The 22,498-nt window shown below is 36.9% G+C and overlaps 1 protein-coding gene across 3 annotated transcripts in view; it reads left to right on the forward strand.

The window, feature by feature from the left end:
* The window catches only part of MLLT3 (MLLT3 super elongation complex subunit), a 256,534-nt gene that overhangs the window by 135,692 nt on the left and 98,344 nt on the right, over positions 1-22,498 (forward strand). For all 3 annotated transcript variants that reach the window (XM_033123720.1, XM_033123721.1, XM_033123722.1), the window contains 2 exons: positions 1,224-1,306; positions 7,841-7,984. In XM_033123720.1, the coding sequence (XP_032979611.1) occupies positions 1,224-1,306; positions 7,841-7,984 (227 nt within the window). The remainder of the gene's footprint in view (positions 1-1,223; positions 1,307-7,840; positions 7,985-22,498) is intronic.

Genomic DNA, 22,498 nt, shown 5'->3' on the forward strand with positions numbered 1-22,498 from the left:
GAGCCCTTGCCCCTCTTTATGTTCCTAAGGTAAATATTTCTGTCTTTGAGGAATGAAAAGAAATTACAGAGGACATTCCTGAATATATAGAAACAAGGAACTCTGTTGAGTTGACTGAGGCAGTTCATGCTTTGGAATGGTGAAAGGAGAAGAGAGGATAGTACTCTGTGGTCTGGGAAGGCCTTGTGAAGAAAATGGGATTTGAACTGTCAGAATACTAAGAATAGCATCAAGGTGTGCTAGAAGGAGTAACAGCAGGACAGGGCACAGTTGGGAAACGCTGGGCATATTTGAGAGGAATTGATGCAGGACGGGTTTGGTGGGTGACCCAAGCAGGAAGGCTGGCAAGGTAAGCTGGAGCCCTGTTGCAGAGGACTTGGGCTACGAGGGTGTGTTGACTTGATGTTCAGCATGTCCATTTTACTTCTTCGTGATGCTACCAAATGCAGTCTTACCTAGAATGATTCCAGTTGGCTTTGTGGCTGATTTTGATTTAATGGAAATTTTAGTGGGGATGAAGTCATATTTAGCTTCCTCGGGTGTCTGTCATTTCCCAAGAGCTGGCCTAAGTAGTCTTTCTTAATAGTCTCCTTTCATAAGAAATATAAAAGCCTTGTTGTTTCTTATATATACTTATGATGTGAATAGATCTTAAGTGTTTGTATGTATACCAGTATTTCAATAAGCATTCTTTTTTTTTTTAGGGGAAATAGGGGAGTGACTTCATGGGCACCAATAACATGGGGAGAATCTGGGTTTGGGATTTTCTAAGGAAAGAAGGTGGTCCTGCAACTTTTTGGCATAAAAATCAGGATAGCTTAGAGAAGCGAGGGGTTTAGGGTGGAGTGATTTACATAAAGACTGGACAGTACTTTTGTTAGGAAACTTTCAAATTTTGGGTCACGAGGAGCTATCCTCAGTTTCCTGAAAGCTTTCGGGCACGGTGATAACAACTGAAGTTGTCGTTAATGATCATGGTTGAATGTGATAAGCTGCCCCCATCAAGGTTTGAATAAATAACTTAGGTATTTGCTTTACATAGGAAAATTATGATAGGTTCTGGAAAAGAAAGAAAGGATCGATCAGAGATGCAGATGGGGGTTGGCAAAGGGCTATGAAAACAGGATGATACAGATGGTAGAATGAGATATCCTTAAAAATAAAGAATGTGTATTTTTGTCTGTTATACTCATCTCACCTATTTTCTATTTTTAATGTTGCAGTGTGCAAAGACCCACCTTACAAAGTAGAAGAATCTGGGTATGCTGGTTTCATTTTGCCAATTGAGGTTTATTTTAAAAACAAGGTATGTAATCTTTGCCCATTAATCTTTCAGTAGAAGATCCTCCATTATCCAAATGATGTTTAAAATAATTTTGATTCATAAGCACTTCTATCACTAGATGATTTTAAAATAAAAGCTAAATTTGTCTTTTAGGAATTTTGGCTGTTGCTACCCTTAATTATAGAGGAATTGGCTAGAAAAAGATAATTTCAATTATATGAAGTCAGATTAAATGGAATTCATGAAACGTTCTTTTTAGAGAAAAGAGTGATTGTTACTTGAAAAGGAAGATTAAGATATGTTTGTAAAATAGAAAAGAGTAATTACGGTTTTTCAGTAAAATACTCATTTTCTCATTTTCATATTTCTAGAACTTTTGAGACTTTCAAAGAATAACCTCATTTATCTTTAACTGGTGTACACACACGACACACATATACAATTATATCAACTTGAGGTATTATGGATTTAAAATCTTTCAACAGCACAAATATGGCTAAACACACACACTGTATAATATGGGACAAATTGTTCAAACTCTGTGGAGCTCACTTTTCTTATTTATTAAATGGAGGTAGGATAAGAGTATCTATGCCTTAAGGTGGCTAGGAGGATTAGACACAATAAATCTGAGAATTTAGAATAATGCTTCATATGTAAGTAAGTACTTAGTAAATGCTAGCTGTTATTTCTAATCACACCGTTCCTTCCTTTTATTCCAAACTAATCATAATTTCTAACACTTGTCTAAAAGTAAGGTAATTCACACACCTCCCCCCGCTTTTTAAAGGCACCAAGCTAATAGAATGTCATGTGATCCAAGGCAGTCAGTGTTCCATGAAGTACGGTCCTCGGACCAGCAGTCTCAGCATCACCCACGAGAATGTTACAAGTGGCATTCTCAGGCTGTATCCCACTCTCCTGAGTCAGAATCTCTGGGACCAGGGCCTGGGAGTCTGCATATTTCCTAGCCTTCTGGGTGATCCTCATGCACAGCAAAGTAGGAGGCTCACTGATGAGCCGCTCTAATGCTCAGTCCCTCCAGTGCAACAGTATCCCAATGGCTTTTTCAATGTATAGAAGGCCCAGCAAAAAGCTCTTTATGATTAATTAAGAGAATATTCACTTTTAATTAAACTATCTTGAAGAGTAGGAATATGTGGATGACATTTTTTATGTGTTTTTTTGTTTCTTTCTGAGCCCATCTCCTCGTGCGTACCACCTGCTGCATCACCTCCCTACAAACCTACTCCCATTAATTGTTTTTTTTTTTTTTTTTTTTTTTGTATTTATAATTTGGGACCAAATTTGACAGTAACCTAGCCCTGTGTAGTTAAATATTTGAACGCTTACTTTGTCCTTGGCAGCTTTCTGAGCCCTTAATATATGTTGCTTCACTTAGTAGGTTTATAAGAACTTTTGAGAAATAAGTACTATTTTTCCTACTTTAAAGGAAAGGAAACGGAGTCATTGAAAGATTGCATGGCTTGTCTAAGGCTCTGTCTTTTGAGTATTTATCATTTTATTATCCCTACAATTTACTCAATTCTGTCATGAGGAATGAACACCCATTACAATAATGGTTGGTGAAAAAGTAGTGTTCAAAGTTTTCATAGAAGGTAAGAGAAAGCAGCCCAAAACCTCCATGTGATCTTGGAAGAGTCCGACTCCTCCATATTAAGACTGTCATCCCATCCTGGTCCCATCTCTATCCTTGTGCTTTCCCTGCTTCCAATAAGCTTGTTTTCAGTTTCGCTCATTTACCCGAGAGGTCAGAGTCAAAAGGGGTGCTGGAGTGTCAGTGTTTCTTTTAAATTCGTGTGTATTCATTGTGTCTTATTTTGTGTTTGTGTTCAACAGCCTAAGTCTATCTATGAGAATCATGTGAGCTTCAGAAACTCTAAACCAACAGGCACACTAAAACATAAATGACTCTATAGCACTTTGGGTTCGAAAGGATCCCATGCCTCTGTCTTTCTTTCTGTCCTCAGAGAAAGTACGTGAGTAACTGTCAAGGACGAAAGCAGAATGAGAGGAGTGATGTAATGTTGCCAAAACCAGATTTTCACCTCTAAAAATGTACTAGCTTTATATACATACATATATAATACATGCTTATATATATATATATATATACATACACATATAAACATGCTTTCTTGGTTGAACTTGGAGAAGGATCTTTTCTTAGGAGCATAGATTGACATAATATTGATAGGTCCTCTCCAAGAAAGATACCCAGTTGGCTAGAATACAAATTCATGGGTACATTTTCCTTAAAAAAAAAAAAGAAGTCTTTAAAAAAATTGCACTCAGGATTCATAGAAAGATAGTCACTTTCTGCAGTCTTTACCCTTAGTTTTATTGAAAAACGATTTTTGTTTGTTTTAAGCTATTGCTGACTATAAAGTGATGTTATTCATTCTTTTTCTAATTATATTTATCAATGCATTTTTCTCTTTAAAATGTATGCAGACATATACTCCTAGTAAAAGTGTAGGGAGTAAAACTTAGAAGTTATTCTCTTGACTCCATTTAATCATTATTAGCTACTTGGTGTAGCCTTTCCAGCTTTCTCCCCATATGTTTGCATTGATAATAATGTATGTCAGTGTAGACATTGGCAGGTGCATAATATATGATCCTTTAATATTTTTCTGTGACTTGCTTTTAATTTACTTAGCAATATTCCTGTCCAAGTCAGTGCTTTTAAACATCTGAGTGGTATTCCATGGTAATGATATACTCCCATGAATATCATCTCTATTTCTTTTGCTATTATAAACAATGCTGCCATGAACATTTTATAATATATTAATATATACCAGGTGCCAAAAAAATGTATACAAGTGGACACTTTGGTCAATGTTGCTCTAGCAGTAGTTCGCCGTAATCAGAAGTTTATGGATGCTGATGGTAACCACTTTGAGCACCTCTTGTAATTGCAGAAGTCAAACGTGACTTGTATTTGTATTTTGTTATTGGTATATATTGAGTATTACAATTTTAATACAGTTTTTTCCTTTCTTAAAATGTTTTTGGCTATATATACAATACATACATATATATATACACACATATACATACGTATATATACATATACATACGTATACATACGTATATGTATATACATACGTATATACGTATATATACGTATATATGTATATGTATACGTATATATAGATATACACACACACACACACACACATATTTGATTATTTGTATGAAAGAGATTCTTAGAAGTAGAATTATTAGGTGAGGGTATCATATGCATTTGGTATGTTGATGGATATTGCCAAAGTGTCTTCCCAAAAGGCTCTATCAATTTATACTCCCAATTACAAGGCAGAAAACAGCTTTCTTATGTTTTTAATTAATTCCAAGGTTGTATTGACTATTTTACACTTTAGGGGAAAGCAGATAAGTGAAAAATGATCATAATTCAATGTGATAATTACATTAATAAAGAAATACTGTAAGAGGTATGTCTATTTCAGATTGGATTGGAGGAGTTATGGAGACTTTTCAGAGGAATTCGTGCTTTAGCTGGGTCTTCCATAATGAATTTGCACTAAGTAGCCCAGGGAGGGAGGGATGCTGGAAGGAAAGACATTTTAGGCATGAGAGCACTATTTGAGAAAGGCAAAATGAATGTGGTGTTGTGAAGTATGGGGTAACTGCAAGTGCGTCAAAACTATAGAAGGACAGGGTGTGATAAGAAAAGGAAGGAAATGCAGGAAAGGTATTAAAAGGCTATGATGGTTATTCCAAGCAAATGGGATTTTCATCCTGTAGAAGATGATGAGTTATTAAAGGCTTTTATATCTATGAAAAGATGTAATCAGATTTTTATATTAGAAAGATCACTTTGTTGTCATTGTGAGAAGAAGAATGGGGTAAGTTCACAAACAGGGAGGCGACCAGACGAGGAAGGTGAAGGTCTAAACGAAGGCAATGGTAACTAGAGAAAAGGGGATAGATTTGAGAGTTCCTAAGGAAGAATACTAAGATAGAACGTGGAGACAATTTGACTGTGATGAGTAAAGGAGAAGGAAGAGTTGGGGATGATTTTTGTGTGTTTTAACCTTGACAAGCAATTAGGATTTCTGTTTGCCCAGATATAGAGTATAGAAGGAAGCACAGATAAAGATAAGCTTAAAATAATGTATGAATTTCATGTTGCTGCGGCTCAACCTAGTGGAGATGTGGGTGGACTGTAGAACACATGCCTATGACAGACAGTCCAGTGAGAGCTGGGCTGGGGATATAGATGGGGGTCACGGTTATGTCGGTGGAACTGGCTCCCTGTGAGTGGAGGTCATCTCCCTGGGGAACGTCGGCAACAGTTAAAGGACATGTATCCGTCAATGAAGAACGAAGGGAGACCTGTGAAGAAGACTGAGAAGGAATGCCAGTAAATGTGAGGAAAACCAGGAGAGAATGGTCCAATGATGAAAGAGGGAAGCAGGTTTCATTTCAGATTGGTGGTAGAAGCGAAGAGATAGTGAACAAATGAGTATGATTTGGGGAAGTTTGGAAGAGGAGGTGGAAATCATGAATTTGTAATAGGTAATGCTACATTCTGACTCAGAATGCTACATTCTGAGTTTCCGGTGCTCAGACTTTTTAGTCAAAAGAACTGGGTTCAAATCACTTTGTTTAATCATGTGTTAGGAATATAACAAATTCTTTTTTAAAAAGAAAACTTTGTTTGGCTATGTAAAATTTAAAAGTTTATTAAAAAAACCACAAACGCCTTATACATTGCTGGTGAGGTTTCAAAATGGTACAGCCACTCTGGAAAACGGTAAAGCTGTTCCTAAAAATGCTAAACATAAAGTTACCATGTGACCCAGAAACTCCACTCCTAGGTATATACCCAAGAGAAATGAAAGTATATGTCCACATGATAATTTGTACACAAATGCTCATACCACCATTATTCATAGTAGTAAAAACATGGAAAGAACTCACGTGTCTATCCACCAGTAAATGGATAAACAAAAACCTGTATGCCCGTACAATACAAGGTTATTCAGCCATAAAAGGGAACTAAGTACTGACATGTTACAATGTGGATGAACCTTGAAAACGTAAAATGGCAAAGCTAATGACAAATGAAAAAATTACATTTCACAGAGATGGTTAATAGCTATAATACACAGGGAGTTTTTATGTAAAGTAATACAACAAATTCTGAGTGCCTTAATTTCCTAATCTGTAAAACAGACCTCACCACTGACCCGAAGGAGGGCTATGAGAATTAAATGAGGTAAAGTCCTTATTCGTTATTATGGTTATTATCATCAGTCTTTATTTCATCTTGGATACCAAGAATCGGTGCGTAGAGAGGTTTAAATGTTTAGCCATCCAAAGTAATAATTGTTCGAGAGTAGAAGTTGGGTATCATGAAATGCTAATCATTGTCTTCTTTTGGGTATGATGCTATTTTGTCCTACCAGTTCAGGAAAATGCCATCCTTTTATTCATCTCACAGATATTTGTTGCATTTTTACTAAGCACGGGCACTAAACTAGTTTTTGAGGGTACAGTGATGATTCAACCTACTACTGTTGCTACTTTCAAGAATGATCCATCGGTAAAGGGAGCTAATAAGAAGGCAGTTATGTTAAAATGTGGCAAGGATAAAGAAAGAGATGCACACAGAGCAGAGAAGACGCCGTGAGGAGTTGGGATGGAGTTCAAGCACTGCTTCCAAAAAGTGGAAGCTGAATGGAGAAGGATGAGGAGAAGTTGTCCAGGAAAAAGCAGAATGTGGGGGAGTGGAGGAGCTAGGCAATGGAGATAGTAACGTAAAGCAAGAGGGAGAGCCAGAGTTACCCGAACCAGATAAATACCGGGAACCCCTAGGAGTGTGGAGCCAGGCCATCCGCTGGGCGGAAGAGATATGGTAGGATAGGGAGCCACGAGCCAGATTGTGAAAGCCCTTCTGTGGCATTCATGTGAGCTTAAATTTATAGCCTGGGGGCAATTGGAAGCTCTTGAAATTTTAATCAAATAGTAAACATGGATAGATTTTGGTTTCACATAGATAATTTTGAGGTCTGAATGAAGGGGGAATTGAAGATAATCTATCCTGAAGCAGGAAAACCCATTAGAGGAAGGAGTTATAGTTTGGGTAGTGAGTCAGAGCATGACAGTGTGGGTTAGAAGGCTTGTTCAAGAAATATTTAGGAGGGAGAATGGCAACAGGTGTGGGAGGTAGAGTGGGACTGGGAAAAAGTGGGTTCACAGGTGTCTTAGGCTTCTTGTTGGGTGGCTGTGTTGGTGGTGTCACACCACTACAAATACTGCAGGAAAGATGAGAAGTTTGTTCTTTTTGGTTTTCCCCTAACACAAGAAACAAATTTATCAGATATTTGCATTTTGCTTTGTAGATAATTCCATGATCATGTTTCCCCCAGTACTTCTTTAACACCGTAGCTGTTAGATGTCTGGGTCTTTTCTTTCTGTTCCTTCTAAGGATTAAACCTTTGCTTTAGAAATTTCTATTTATGCCTAACTCTCTTGTTTCTTCCTTTTTTCACCCTCTAGGAAGAACCTAAGAAAGTCCGCTTTGATTATGACTTATTCCTGCATCTTGAAGGCCATCCACCAGTGAATCACCTCCGCTGTGAAAAGCTAACTTTCAACAACCCCACAGAGGAGTTTAGAAGAAAGTTGCTGAAGGCAGGAGGGGTGAGTGGCACTGTCTTGTGTAAAGCCTTCCTATAAAAAAACTAGTTGGCTAGTGTATTAAGAAGTATAACAATGTGTTGAGATAGGAAAAAGAGATGCAGTATCATAATGGCTTAGCTAGAGACTCATGGCCAGAGACGAAGAGGTAAACAAACGATAACATTTTAAGTAAGTATGAATCTGAATTTACACTGTTGGTTCAAATAGCCTTACAGGCTATGCAGTTCAAATTTATTTTAACAAAGAGCCAAAACCAATCAATTATCCTCAATTAAGAAAAGAACATATCTGAACGTTGTTATATCAGTTTATAGAAACTTTTGGGTAAAGCTGAAAGTCATGCTAAAAATATATAAACAGGAGTTATTGTCCAAAAATTCATGATCAAAATTAATAGAAAGGTATACTCGTCATATTACCTATTATTGTAATTCACATTTTTGTTTGTTTGAATTGTATGTAGGTAGAAGATGAATTTTCCTTTTTAAAAACTGGTAACAAAGGTGCGGTAAATTTTTGCCCATGTGGTTTGTCTATGATGGGGAACAATTTTTAAGTGGTTATTTGCAAATATAAACATTACAAAATGTTTGCTTGCAGCTAAGTCAACTGTATAGACAAATGCTATTGACCAATCAAAAATCTACTTTACAATAGAGTATAATCAACCTCTATTTCAGATGAACTTCCTGTGTCATCTTATATTGGCACTTTAGACCCCATAAAAGGTTGAAATGTGTTCTTCACTGTACATTTTCCTTCATTTAGTTTTTCTGGGAGGTTTTTGGTAGTTTTGCATCCATGAACTTAACCATTATATATAAGCGTGTGCAGACCATAAATTCTCATGATGCCCCATTTCACTGAGAAAATCTACCTGAGGGATTTGTAGAAAGGAGTTAGGTTTTACGTAGCACAGAAGTTCTTTCCGTTGATGGGGTTATGGGCGACCACTTTGAGAACTTCAGGAAAGTTCTGGACCCTCTCATAAGAAAATCATCCATGTATATAATTGTGTGAACATATTGGGTTATGTGGAAGCCCTGAAGTGCATTTTTTGGAGTTGTGTTTTGCTAGGCTCCTATACTTTCACCTGAACTACTATGTATTTGAAGCATTGGGAGTTCTCTCACCACATTTCATTCAGCACTGTACTGTATCACTAGATTACTAGATTGTAGGTTAAATAGGTATTGGGTCAGCTTTTGAAATGAACCACCATCTTTAGTATTTTACGGGGAAATGTATCTTCATGAGGAAATGGGCTTTTGTAATACATCTCATTTTAAAGTTAAGGATTTAGTATATATTTATTAAGGAAGTGTTGCTTTTGTTTTTAAAAAACCCTATTTTTATTCCTCTTAGTTACTAAGAGCACAGTGTTGATGCTGTTTACCCATGTCTCCACCCTCCAAAATGAACCCGTCCACTTTAAATCCTAGTTCTCATTATTTTTCTTTTTATGAGGGTGGCATTTTATGCTTCTGATTATTCCTCTTGGGTATGCAGTTAGGTAGGTAATTGGAGTGTGTGAATTATGGAACTTGAGTGCATCAGGCTTCTGATAAGGGTCGTAGGAAAGAGTAAATATGACACAAGAACTTTTTAAAATAACCACTTAGTCCCAGAGTGCTCAAGGGTTGCTTGTGAACGGGAGAAGAGGTTATAGTGATAATGCAGGGGAGTGTGGTACTGCCTCCTGATAAGGTCTCCAGTAGATTTCTGTCTTTTACTATGCTTAGCTTTTATCTCAGAATTATCTTCCTCGACTTCCAACTTTCCTTCTTTATGTTTCTTTAAGTGCTATTTGAAGCCTACATTAGACTTAGATTATGTCTTGACAACTCTAAAATAAGTTGAAATGTGAAATATTCAAGCACACTAGTTATTTGAAATATATTCTGTAAGGGAGTGATTCTAATGAATTTTGTGGTAACATTAAAATTTAAAAATTAATTTAAAATAAGTAATCCCATAGATTTTGTCCATTTCATATAGGAGGATTAGTCTTGTATGGAGCTGTGAAAATCTGTAGACTAATAAACATTTTTGATCTTACCTAGATTTTTGTTTACCTTGTATTTAAACATTTATCATTATCTCAGTATTGATGGAGTCTATTGTGGTGGCACTAACTTATGAGGCATTTTGATTTTATTAGACATTTTCTTAGTTTTATTGAGATGTAATTGATGTATAACAAGCATTGTATAAGTTTAAGGTGTAAAATATGTTCATTTGATATATATATATATATATATATTGCAAAATGATTACCACCTTAGCATTACCTAATACCTCCATCATGTCACATAATTACCATTTCTTTCTTATGGTGAGACATTCAAGATATACTCTCTTAGCAACTTTCAATTACCCTGTTCCCCCGAAAATAAGACCTAGCCGGACAATCAGCTCTAATGCGTCTTTGGGAGCAAAAATTAATGTCAGACCCGGTCTTATATTATATAGTAAACTAAGACCGGGTCTTATATTAGTTTTTGCTGCCAAAGACGCATTAGAGCTGATTGTCCGGCTAGCTCCTATTTTCGGGGTAACATGGTATATAGTTCAGTAGTATAAATTATAATCAGCATGCTGTGCATCAGACCCCCAGAACGTATTCATCTTATATATCTGGACCTTTGTACTCTTTGACCAACATCTCCCTTCTTCCCCCACCCTCCGTCCCCGGGTAACTACCATTCTGGTCTCTGTTTCTATGAGTGTGGGTTTTTTAGATGACACAGGTAAGTGATATCATACAGTATTTGCCTTCTCTGTCTGACTTCCATTTAGCATAATGCCCTCAATGTCCACCCATGTTGTTGCAAATGGCAAGATGTTTTTCTTTCTCGTGACTGAGTAATGTGCCATTCACACACCCACACACACACCACCCACCCCACATCTTTATTCATCTGTTGATGGACGCTTAGGTTGTTTCCGTATCTTGGGTATTGTAAATAATACTACAGTGAGCACAGGAGGCAGATACCTCTTTGAAATTCTGTTTTCATTTCCTTTGGATGAATACCCGGAAGTGGAATTGCTGGATCATATATGGTAGTTCTATTTTTAATTTTTTAAGGAACCTCCACATTGTTTTGCATAGTGGCTGCACCAGTGTACAATCCCACCAACAGTGCACAAGGATTCCCTTTTCTCCGCATCCTTCCCAACACTTACTATCACTTTTCTTTTTGATAATAGCCATTGTAACAGGTGTGAGGTGGGATCTTATTGTGGTTTTGACTTTTTCCTCTGATGATTAGTGATGTTCAGCCCCTTTTCATGTACCTGTTGGCAATCTGTATGTCTTCCTTAGAAAAATATCTAGTCAGTTCCTCTGTCTCTTTTTTAATTGGATTGTTTGGGTTTTTTTTTTGTTGTTGTTGCTGTTTGCTATTGAGTTGTATGAATTCTTTATATATTTGGATATTCACCCCTTATCAGATGTATGATTTGCAGACATTTTCTATTTCATAGGTTGCCTTTTCATTTTGTTCTTGAGTTCATTTGCTATGCAGAAGCTTTTCACTTTGATGTAGTTACATTAGTTTTCTTTTTCTGCCTTTGTTTTGGTGTCTAATTAGAAATATTGCTCATGATTGTGTCTCTTCAGAGAAATCTTTAAAAAATAAAAACCTGGGCTTTGGGGTGAGAGAGGGGCTGTTCTGTGTTTCTTATACCTAAACATTACATATATGACATAGATGTCTATGTTCTACCTTTAAATGAAAAAATCCTTTCTTCATATGTGCTGTGTGAAATCATTATGTATAGCTTGAGGCATGACTGGAGTAAACTTACTGTTTGGCTATGGTTCCTTCTCTTGCACTTTTTTCTTTTAAACCAAAAGTACATAGCACTATTAAAAATTGAACTTGGCTTTTTAAGAGATCTGGAAGGTTGTTTTTAGAGCTGGCATCATCTTAGAAAAATGCTTTCACCTCTTAGAAGAAAATGATTCCAAAGAAATTTTTGCCAGGCAAATCTCGAAAACTTGCAGATTTTTCTCTACTTCATAATCTATAAACCTACAGCTACATTACAACTCTTTTTGTGGTCAATAACATTCTCTTCTTTTCACTGGATTTTTTTTTGTTGATGTTGCCACTTTTTCCTAAATAGTCTCAAAGAAATTTTGGTGTACTTCCCTCTTGAAAGAAATGTACCCAGAGTTCTTCTGTTCAACAACTCCCTAACTAAGGAGTTGCTTTAAAAGAAAAACTTATGGGGGAAAGGCACATTTGGATTTAAACATTATTTTCCGAAAATAATGAAATACAGAATGATTTTACTTACAATACTGTGAAGGTAGTTTCCTATAAATGAGCTTTGCTAGATTTGGTTTAGAACCTAGCTCCTGTGAAGACTTAAGTAAGACAACAACAGAGGCAAGGGTTGGGAAATGGAAAAGAACAACGTGAGAGCTTCTGGGAGGAGATTGCCTTTATGTTGAGATCTTATTTTTTTTTGGATGCAGGAGGGACGGAGGACAGTGAGCGATAAACTTTTGAGGGCAATTTGATACAATCTATTATTTGTTCTTGAATGTTAAGCAAAAAGACCAAGTGTACCTTATGGAGAAGCACCTCTCAATTCCACTGAGATATTTCTATTTGTTTTAAAAAATGAACTGATGAACCCTTTTTGAGTGATTTTCGAATATGTTCTTGAGGATTTTTTTTAAAGGGTTTATGATCACAATAGATTTTTCTCTCCATTTTACTCGATCATCTTCTTAGTAGCTGGAATTCAGTCCTACTGAAAAAGTGCAGAAGGGTTTGACAGCTATCACATTTGATTGAAAGAGGATGAGTTTTTCTTTTGGGTATTGGCAAAATAAAGATATAGGTAAGTGTATGTCATATGACTGAAACTCGTCATTCTACTGACTCACTGCTCTGGGTTTCCTGTTGGGAGGGAATAAGGTACGATTGGAAAAGTTTTGAAGTCAGACAGATTTGAGTAAAACCTTCATCTTTATCATCTTCTAGCTGAAGAAAATTATTACATCTTTTTTGAATCTCAGTTTATCATTTGTGAAATGGACAAGACAGTGTTTTCCTCATTGAGAATGTATAACCATAGTGTGTGGCGCGTCGTAGATACCCAGCCCCTTGGTTCCTTTTCCTTTGATAACTGGGTTAGAGAATCAACAGACCTTCAGCCACTTTTATATCAAGCACGTAAAGATACAGTGGAAGAGGTTTGTTATTTAATGTAAACTACTATAGATGTATTCACAGAAGAACATGTTTACCACCCGTTAGTGTGATGGACCTGTGTTGGGTTTAAAGATTAGCCCATGGTGTCTTTCTTTAAAGGATTTTAATTCCGGCTGTTTGTATTTTGCTTGTATAAAGTGAAACAGAGGTCTGTTTGGAGTATCATTTTTTAAGATATGTTTTAATTAGAAAAATGATCAGTTCTTACCATTGTTCTTAATTCTAGATTTCTAATTCTAGATTAAAGGCTGCTGAAAGCTGTTAGATTTCCTAAGTAGTATGTTCAGCAAGGTAGTTGCATCCTTGTGTTTCTATGAAGAAAGTACAAAAGTGGCATGTATCTTTGAAGAATTGAGTTTATTTTACAGCCCGCTCCCCTTTTTTGGCCTTTGACATCAAGTGGTCTGCTTTGGTTCTGTTGTTCTTTATAGGATGATGGTAGGCTTTTGGTGGGTTCTCTCTCTCTCTCTCTCTCTCTCTCTCTCTCTCTCTCTCTCTCTCTCTCTCCTTCTTTCTTTCTTTTTTTTCCCATCAATTAAACAGGGCAAAGTCTAAACATGTTGTTCAGTCTATTTCTGAATCACTGGCAAGCAGTTAATTTTGAAGACTGAAAATTAAAACTAACCACAGCAGTTGTTAAAACTAGGGTTTCTATAGGCAGAAATCCAATTCTGTTCAGACACCACCTGTTTCAATAGGACATTTCAGACGCCCATTTGGCAAGATTTGCTGGAGAAGACATGGGGAACATGCTTTCAGTCTGTGTTAAGTCTGCAGCATAATGCAGTTCTGCTTTTCAGAGTGACAGTTGCATTTATATATGGTGTGTTTTTGCAAGGAATAAATTGGGATCTTTCTGAAACTCTGCTTATTGTAAAGTGGAATTCAAGTCCATAGTGCGCCCCCAACAAGGGGGTTGGGTTATTAAAGGGCTAAAGGCATCTTATGATAAGGAGCTTTCACTAATGCAGCTGTGTCAAGCCATCTGAAAATGGCATTTTATCGCAGGGTTCTGGAATGAATCTTGTGTAGAGTGGTTTACTATTTCCTTTTGTAGTGGAGTTTACAACACTTCTAATTTCTAAGCGATACAGACCACATGCTCTCCCTCTACACTCTAATTTTTTTAAATAGGTAAATACACACAAAACACAAAGTGATACACAGTTTGTCTTCCTTCAGGCTACCAACGAAGCTGTAGTGAATAACCTTTTACATAGTTCTTTGTGCACAAGAATGAGTACATCTGTAGGATAAATTCCTAGGAGTAAAATTGTGACTCCAAGGCAAAGTGGAATTTAAATTTTGATAGACATTTACAAATTGCCTGCCAAAGAAGTTATACTACTATAAGCTTGCATCAACAGTGTGTGAGAGTATGTACTTCTCCACTTGGTGATTTATGAAAAAATTTCTCCCAATTTGATGAGTGAAAATGATATCTCATTTTTAATTCACATTTCTCTTATGAGTTATGATGAACATCTTTTCATATGTTTAAAAGCCATTTTTCATTTCCTTTCAAAGACCACATTTTAATGTATTTTAAATTGGAAATATTCTAAGTGTTTCAGTTTCAACTTAAATTTATGGGTACTCTTCCCACATACTTACATTTGGAAAGATTACAAAAAGATACGGAAGCCTCTTTAACCAAGGTCTGTGTTTTCAGGCTTTCTTCAATGTGTAACAAATTATGTTCTTAGGAACTGATTTGTCAAGACTTTGGCTTCTAAAAATATAAGTGGCTTTTGTGGCAAACTCATCTCAACAGTGCCCAGAGATGGATGGCTGGCTGCTTATTTTAAAAATGACTCAAAAAAAAAATACATAAAAGATTATTTTAGTGGCTGTTACTGGACAGCCTCATTGGATTTTTAGCTATTTGTTTTGGGACAAGTGTGCCTTTTTGTTATTTTTCTGATATATATCATCCTGTAATCTTCTGCCTCAAAAGATAAAAGGATGCTGCTGTTTTTCACTAGCACTGATAAAAGGTGATTTATTTGAATAAATGTAAGATCAAGCAGGCTGCCCCATTTATTTGGTGGTTTCTCAGAGTTGAGGTTAATTTTCTGTCATATTTGGTATTTTCTCCTTTCTATACCTTGGTTTTCTCCTCATCCCATTTTCCACCTCTAGCCTGGAAAATTTAATCATGAATGTAGAACATACATAAAAATGATAAATAGAATGTCGAAGTTGTGAACCTTAACTCCAAATGTAACATTGATCTCATAAATTTTTAGGGAAAGGATGGTCCTGATAGTAGACAGTTATTTATGTCACTCAGCATATTTAGTGGTTTTATGGTTTGATGTCTCCTGAAAGTCACATAAGTTGATTACAGGATAGTTGCAGACTTTTGAAGAGAAGGGACCAAAACGTATCTGGGGTATCTAATAATCTTCCTGCCTTCATTGGTCCCTTCCTTCCCAGTTACCTAGTTACCTTTGCAGTAAGAAGGGGGAAAATAGTAGCACACTTTTCACGCAGTCCAAAGCTCATACACATTTACTGCATGAATTTAGCAAAGGCTAAATGAAAAAGAAATGGAACCGGTCGATGTTGCTAGAATGGGTACTAGGAAAACTTCTGTCAGGTGTTACGCCTGTCAGCATTGGGTGGTCTGCCCCGCTTCTTGCAGCTCATCACCCAGGAGTAGCACTTGAGCTGACAATATGTAGGAGCCTTAATATGGTCTTGGAAGGAAATGCTGTAATATATGAAAGAAAACCATCACTTAGCCTGCCCCGAGGTCCTGCACCCTCTGCGCAAAAGGCTGAGAAGGTAAGAAACAATTAGAAAAGCAAACAGATGAAAGGATGGGAATCTTGGAGAATTTCAAATAAAAAAATGAATAATCCTTTCTCTTTTTAAATACAAAAATATTACAATTGAAAACTGTTGGTTCAGTTTCTTTCTCCCTTCTGGGCTCAGGTAGGTAGTTCATTATGCAATAGTTTCAAAGCTGCGTACAGAGTTTATCTAATATGTTGTGTTTGTTCCCTCACTCCTAGGATGGTAAAGGAGCTCCTTATGAGACCAACTCTCTATTTTGACTGTCCCGACTGGATGTGTTGAGGGTTCCTAATCTATAATATTAAGTAAAAACAATTTTCGGGGTAGTGAGTAGAGCAGGGGAAGGAAAGCTTGATTAACATTTTATTTTCTGAATTTTTCTTCTTCCATAAATTATTAAAAAACCTGATAGTAATCAGGATCTGAAGGTAGCAGTTTAAAAATAAATGTCTGAGACTCTTGAAATATGTATTTGTGTTTCAATTTTGAGAAGTGAGCATAAATGGTAGGTTGTTTAATATAATAACTTCCACAAGGGACACAGCCATGGTGTGATAGAATGTTTGATTTAAAGTCTGAAGGCATAAACTCAATTCTTGGATCTGCTGCTAATTTACCTTGAGCTTTAGATTGGTGTAAATCTAAAATAAGCATAATACCCCTTTTCCCCACTAGAGATTATTAAAATGTTAATACATAGTTAAGCAGTCAGCAAATAATTGTTTTATTTATTGAAATGACCTGTTTTTTTCTACAGGCTTTATATTCTGCTTTGCTTTCAATTCTGGTTTTTGTTACCTAAAAAGGTGAAAATAAAAGATTTCTCTTCCACATCTTTGACATCATAATGGTGTTCTAGAAAGAACATAGTTTAGCCTCAAGGAGGAATCTTAATTTTTTTACCTGATTTTGAAATAAATATGTGCTGACTTTAGAAACATGTAGACTTTCCAAAAAAAAAAAGCAAAAAGAAAAAAATAAACTATTATAATCCCTGCAGTGACTATAAATTTTTAGAGAAAGGATGTCAGTATTTTACATTGTATTTTTATGCAGATAAGATCCCATAAAATGTTTGTATTTTTTACTTAATATATTAAACATAAATTGCATAGGTTATAAACTATGTGACTTACTATATTTTTATTCTTCAAAAACACATCCTCACACTTCAGAGGATTGATGTGAAAATTTGGGTGGTTAAGAAGTTACCAGTAATGTGTTTGTTCTCTCTCTCTCTCTCTCTCTCTCTCTCTCTCTCTCTCTCTCTCTCTCTCTCTCTCCCTCTCCCTCCCTCTCCCCTCTTCCCCCCTTTCTAGTTGTTTGTTATTGTTTTCCCCTATTGCTCTCAACTTCTCAAAATTAAAGTTACTGGCTTAAGGCCTAAAGACTGTAAACGACATTAGGAACAAAAGAACTATTTTTCACAAATTTGAGATTGTTTCTTAATGGTTCTGACAATACAGAAGTATGATGGTTTGGGGTGTGTGTGTGTGTGTGTGTGTGTGTGTGTGTGTGCCATGTTAGATCTGTTCTTTGGAAAAATTTGTATTTTAATATAGATCATTGTAGGTGTAGATTTGTAATTTGTTTAGATTTTGTAAATGTCATTCTCACCTTCCTTCCTTTAATGGGGTAGATTGTGGTCCTGCGGGTAGTATAAAAAGACTTTCATTAATGGAAACATTGAGTAAAATAAGGATGCCCTATCATCTATAAAACAAACTGGTCCATTCAACCCCAGTTAGAGTAAAAATGGAGGTATAATAAAAATCTAGTTAACTTCATGAATTTCGGTCGTAATATGAAGTCTTAGTGACTCAAGGATGGATTTAGGTGGGTCGTGTAGAAAGAAATTTACCCATATATGGTGTCCTTGGTGTCTTCGGGCAAATTAGAAATAAGTGCTGCCACTCCTCCGCAGCCCACGAAGTCCCAGCCCGAGGAACACAGCACGACTAGAGTAGCGTAGCTGGATTGCTGCGTGTCCTCAGTCCATTGATGAAGCATCCTGGCGCAGGGCACCATCTGGACAACCATTTACAGTCATGGCACTATTTATAGGTTCAGCCAAAAAGGAGATTTGGATGAACAACACAACTATCTTGTCTGAGGTAGTCTGGGCAGGCGTAATCTGGGGAAATAATAAATACAACTTTCTGGACAATTTGTTCTCTGAGTATGCCAGTTTGGAATAGCCACGTCCTTTACAAAGGTTTAGCCTGGCCTCTTGGTCTGCCGCTCTACTGTGTGTTTTTAGCTTATGACACTATTCTTCAATATCCATAGATATCTCTAAAGGTCTGGGTTAAGCACAGGGAACAAGAGGACTTTTGATAAGACCATTGTGCTAAACTGGGGTTTCAGATGTCAGTGACTATGAGATCAGATTAACCCTTTGAAAGGACATGGCCATAAAAGCTGGAAGACCAGTTGAATAAGATAGCCCTTGCTACCGGGAATTTCACACAGTGGGTAGTAATTTATTATTATTATTGTTTTAAAGTAAAGGTTACATACATTGGAATTTTGCTTCCTGGTAATTCTGAGCTCTGAATGCTTTGGTAGAGCGCATCACTGAACTCCAGGTCAGGGGTCTGGGATCTTCCTAAGTCCTCATCCGTGAGGATGCCTCCCCCTCTCATTGTGTTTCAGGTATGGGTGCACTTCTTCTGCTCTGACTCCTCACAGAGGCCCCAGGGCTGCGGCTGGAGCTTGTTCCTGTGGAGTTTTATTTCTTTAATGTCCCCCGTATATTTTTTTCTTCTGACATTTGTTTCTACTCCTAATCAAGAAAGGAATCTTTTCTTTTGACCATCACGCTCCTCTCCCAGGGTCAGGTTTCTTGAGCTTCTCTCCCTCTTCATCCATCCACCTGGCGTATGCCCTGGGATCATCTTATCTGAATCTTGCTCTTGCTTCTTTTTGCTTCCCCTGAAGGGATTTTTGTGGCTTATGTACATACTCCCAATTTTGGCATTCATTTTTTGCTGTTTGATTTAAAAAAATGTTATAGCTAAATCTTTATTCTGATTGACCTTTTTTTAAACAAAAACGTGTTAAGGTTAAAGATGTTATGTCCTCTGCTCTGCAGAGCGACTGTCTCACGGGCACAAAGGTAAACGATGCACTTGATTCATCAGCCTTGTAGGTAATAATCAAATCTATATGAATTATTGAAATCTGCTTGATTTTCTGAACACCTATCCTGACATCTTTTGGTGAAGAGAATACAGCATAGCAGTTAAAAGCGCGTACTGTTATGAAACAGACCTTTTTTTCGGGTGCTGGCATTGGCACTTACTAGCTGTGTAACTTTGGACAGATGACTCATCTTTATTGGTTGTTTCCTCATTTATAAAGTGAATAAAACATATGTATACATACAGTTTTATAGCTGAGGGATTCTTTGATATACTATGTCAAGCTCCCCATGCTGCAGAGGAGTAAACTAAGGCATCAGATACTAAAATGATTGGTCAAGCAAAGGTCAGCTGAGTCAGGGTTTTTGTTCACTGTTTGTGCATATTCTTTCTGTAATAACATAGTAACATAGAGTAATGTTAGTTTTCTTTTGAAATTGCAATTGAAAGAGGGAATTAAATCCCCAGGGCCGTTTCTCTTAGTTGCCTTAGGATGGAACACTAGAGCAATCTTGCATGAGTCCCCTTTCTGAAGACAGCTGGATAAATTGCCATAGTGGAGCAGCTTGCTTGTTGCTGGGAGCAAACTTTATCCTTTTGTTACTTCCTTCGTAGACTGAAGGTCTCTGTATTTCCCTTGCTTCTGAAAATCCAATTTGCGTGGAGAAAATGATAATTAGGAATCTGCTCCCTCACCACCCAAACTTTTGTAAGCCAGCATCAACCTATCTGTGGGGATTGCTTGTGTTTTCATTTTCTGTAAATTAGAGGCAAGCATAATTTTTGTAGTCATTTTTTTTTCCAGCTGAATAGCAAGGGCATGCATGACTTTAGAAGTGGTTTTCTTTGGCATTAACCAGCGTATGAAAAAGACTATAATAAAGTCAACAAATAACTTTGTAATCTACCACGTTTTTGAAAGTAGAGATGCAAATAAGTCATGGAGTGGTGCTGATTCTTTGAGTGCTTAGATATTAAAAGATTTTCTCCTCAGGGTTGGAAAATTGGATGGTAGTACACTTTATTAGAATCAGCTTACTGAGGCTGGCTTGCCACTCTTCTTTGGAGAAGCTGCTTTGTTCCCTTTCTTTCTCTCTCTCTCTCCAAAATCAGAATACTGACCTAAAAATGGTTCAGAGTATTTGAATCTAGGACAGGTAGGACAGGTAGTACAGGAAATCCAAGATGCTTTTCAAGTCCTAGAAGACTTCTGGCAGAAGATTTTTATCCTTTTGTTTCTTGTTTCATAGATTAAAATTGAACAAAACTGATTTCTCCTGTTTCTGAAAATCATTGAGGGGCCCTTCCTAAATCTTGTCATATCCCTAATCTCAGGTACCAGCCAGTATTCCTCCTACCTCCTGCACAGTAGCTCTAAGTGTTTACTAAAATAAAAATAAAAACTTACTAATAGGAGGCTTTTGTTTTGTTTTGTTTCTTTTCTTTTTTTTTAGCTTAGTCTTCCTCATCTGAAGAAAGTATAGGTACTTTAAAAATATTTGAGTACACTACCATGGGCTGCCCACACTTAATGCTGGATATACAAAGAATGAACACTGGATTTATTTTCTTTCTACCAAACTCTACTCTTGGTCAATTTGAGGAGATAATACATTCATGCATTCTCATCTTCTCAGAGATTTAAAATAACCCAGATCAGTTTCCTTAAAAAAGGGGGGATGGGATGGGAGGAGAAGGGGAGGGGAGAAAAATTTCTAGCCATCAGTTTAGGTTGCCCTGGTGTGCTTTTAGGAGAAAAAGCTGCAGTACATCCACTTCTTCTGGTGGGGTGCCAGAAACTTTATTATTGGACCCTTCTTGCTTCCATCTCACCTCAAGCAGGCTCTGAGGGCTTCTGAAGATCAAGGATGGCAAAACGACAATGTTTTCTGTTTTGGCAGGCTGGTTGTTGTGTAAATCTGTTGGATGGTCAAAGTGAATGTGTATAAAATTATCTCGTTTCTACAACAAATCCTATTGAGTGCAACAGATTTTCCCAAATAAACCATAGATAGGTTGTTTCCAAATACATCTTTGAATTTATATAACAAGTTTATAGTTTATTTTTTCACCAAAAACAATTGATTTTAATTGAGAGGAGATGAACTAAGGACTTCAGATTACATGTGTGTTTTCACTGTTTTCTTTGTTTTTGTATGTGGTATAAAACTGCAACCTCAGGTGGCATTTTTGAAAGCAAACCACTGTCTTTCCTTATATTAGGAAAGCGTTGGTTTATGGTGCAGTTGAGGTTTGCTGGGTCCTTGGATAAAGGACCAAGTGGAGCAAATTGAACAGACTGAGGCTCCTTCTTGGATACCCTCACTTGTGACGCACTTCCCACATCCCTTAGTCCACTGTGCATAGATCGAGATGTGGGGCTCTTCCAAATACTATTATTTACCTTATAATATTTTTTATTTTGAAATAATTTCAAGCATACAGAGAAATTGCAGTTACAGTACAAAGAGTTTTTCTTTCCTGAACCTTCCGAGAGTAAGTTGCCAACATGGTGCTCTGTCATCCCTGAGTGCTTTAGTGCTATTTCCGGCAAACAAGGACATTCTCTTACGTAACCCTGATACAACCCTAAAGTCAGTAATGAGCATTGGTCTGTTACCAACAGGTCTGTTCCTCAGGTCCAATTCAAGTTCTGCAGGTCGTTCCAAGAAGTCCTTTATTTTTTTAAACCCAAAGGATCCAGTCTAGAATTATATGTAGCATTTGGGTGTCATATCTCTTTGGTCTCTTCCAACTGTGAAATTTTCTTTGATCTTTCCTTGACTTTCATGAACTTGAAATGTTTGATGATTTCAAGCCAATTATTTAGTAGATGGCCTTTAGTTTAGGTTTGTACGGTATTTCCTCAAGAGTAGATTCCGACTATGCATGTCTGGTGGGAATGTTACAGAAGTGATGCTGGGCTCCTCTCATTGCACCAATCATGTATGTGGTCATGGTTTCCATGGTACCATGCTATGACTCCTGGCATGTTACTGCGGTCACTTGATTCAACTGGTATCTGCCAGGCTTCTCCACTGTAAATTCCTGTTTTTCTTTGTAATAATTAATGAGTATTTTATTGGGTGGTACTTTGAGAAAATGTACATATCTCATTTCTCCTCAAACTTAAGTTTATTTTTATATTTATTATACCATGGACTTATGGATATGTATTTTTTCAATGGGTTGTGTAATCCATTACTATCATTATTTATTTTCATGCTTACCGTGTCCTGATTTGGCCAGCGGGAATCCCTTCAATCTTGTTTCTTTGTCTTTTTGACATGCTCCGATCAGGCTGCATACTTCCTGACTCTTGTGCTATCAGAAGG

This window comes from Rhinolophus ferrumequinum, chromosome 12, assembly GCF_004115265.2.
Source record: "Rhinolophus ferrumequinum isolate MPI-CBG mRhiFer1 chromosome 12, mRhiFer1_v1.p, whole genome shotgun sequence".
In the NCBI taxonomy this organism is placed as follows: Eukaryota; Metazoa; Chordata; class Mammalia; order Chiroptera; family Rhinolophidae; genus Rhinolophus; species Rhinolophus ferrumequinum.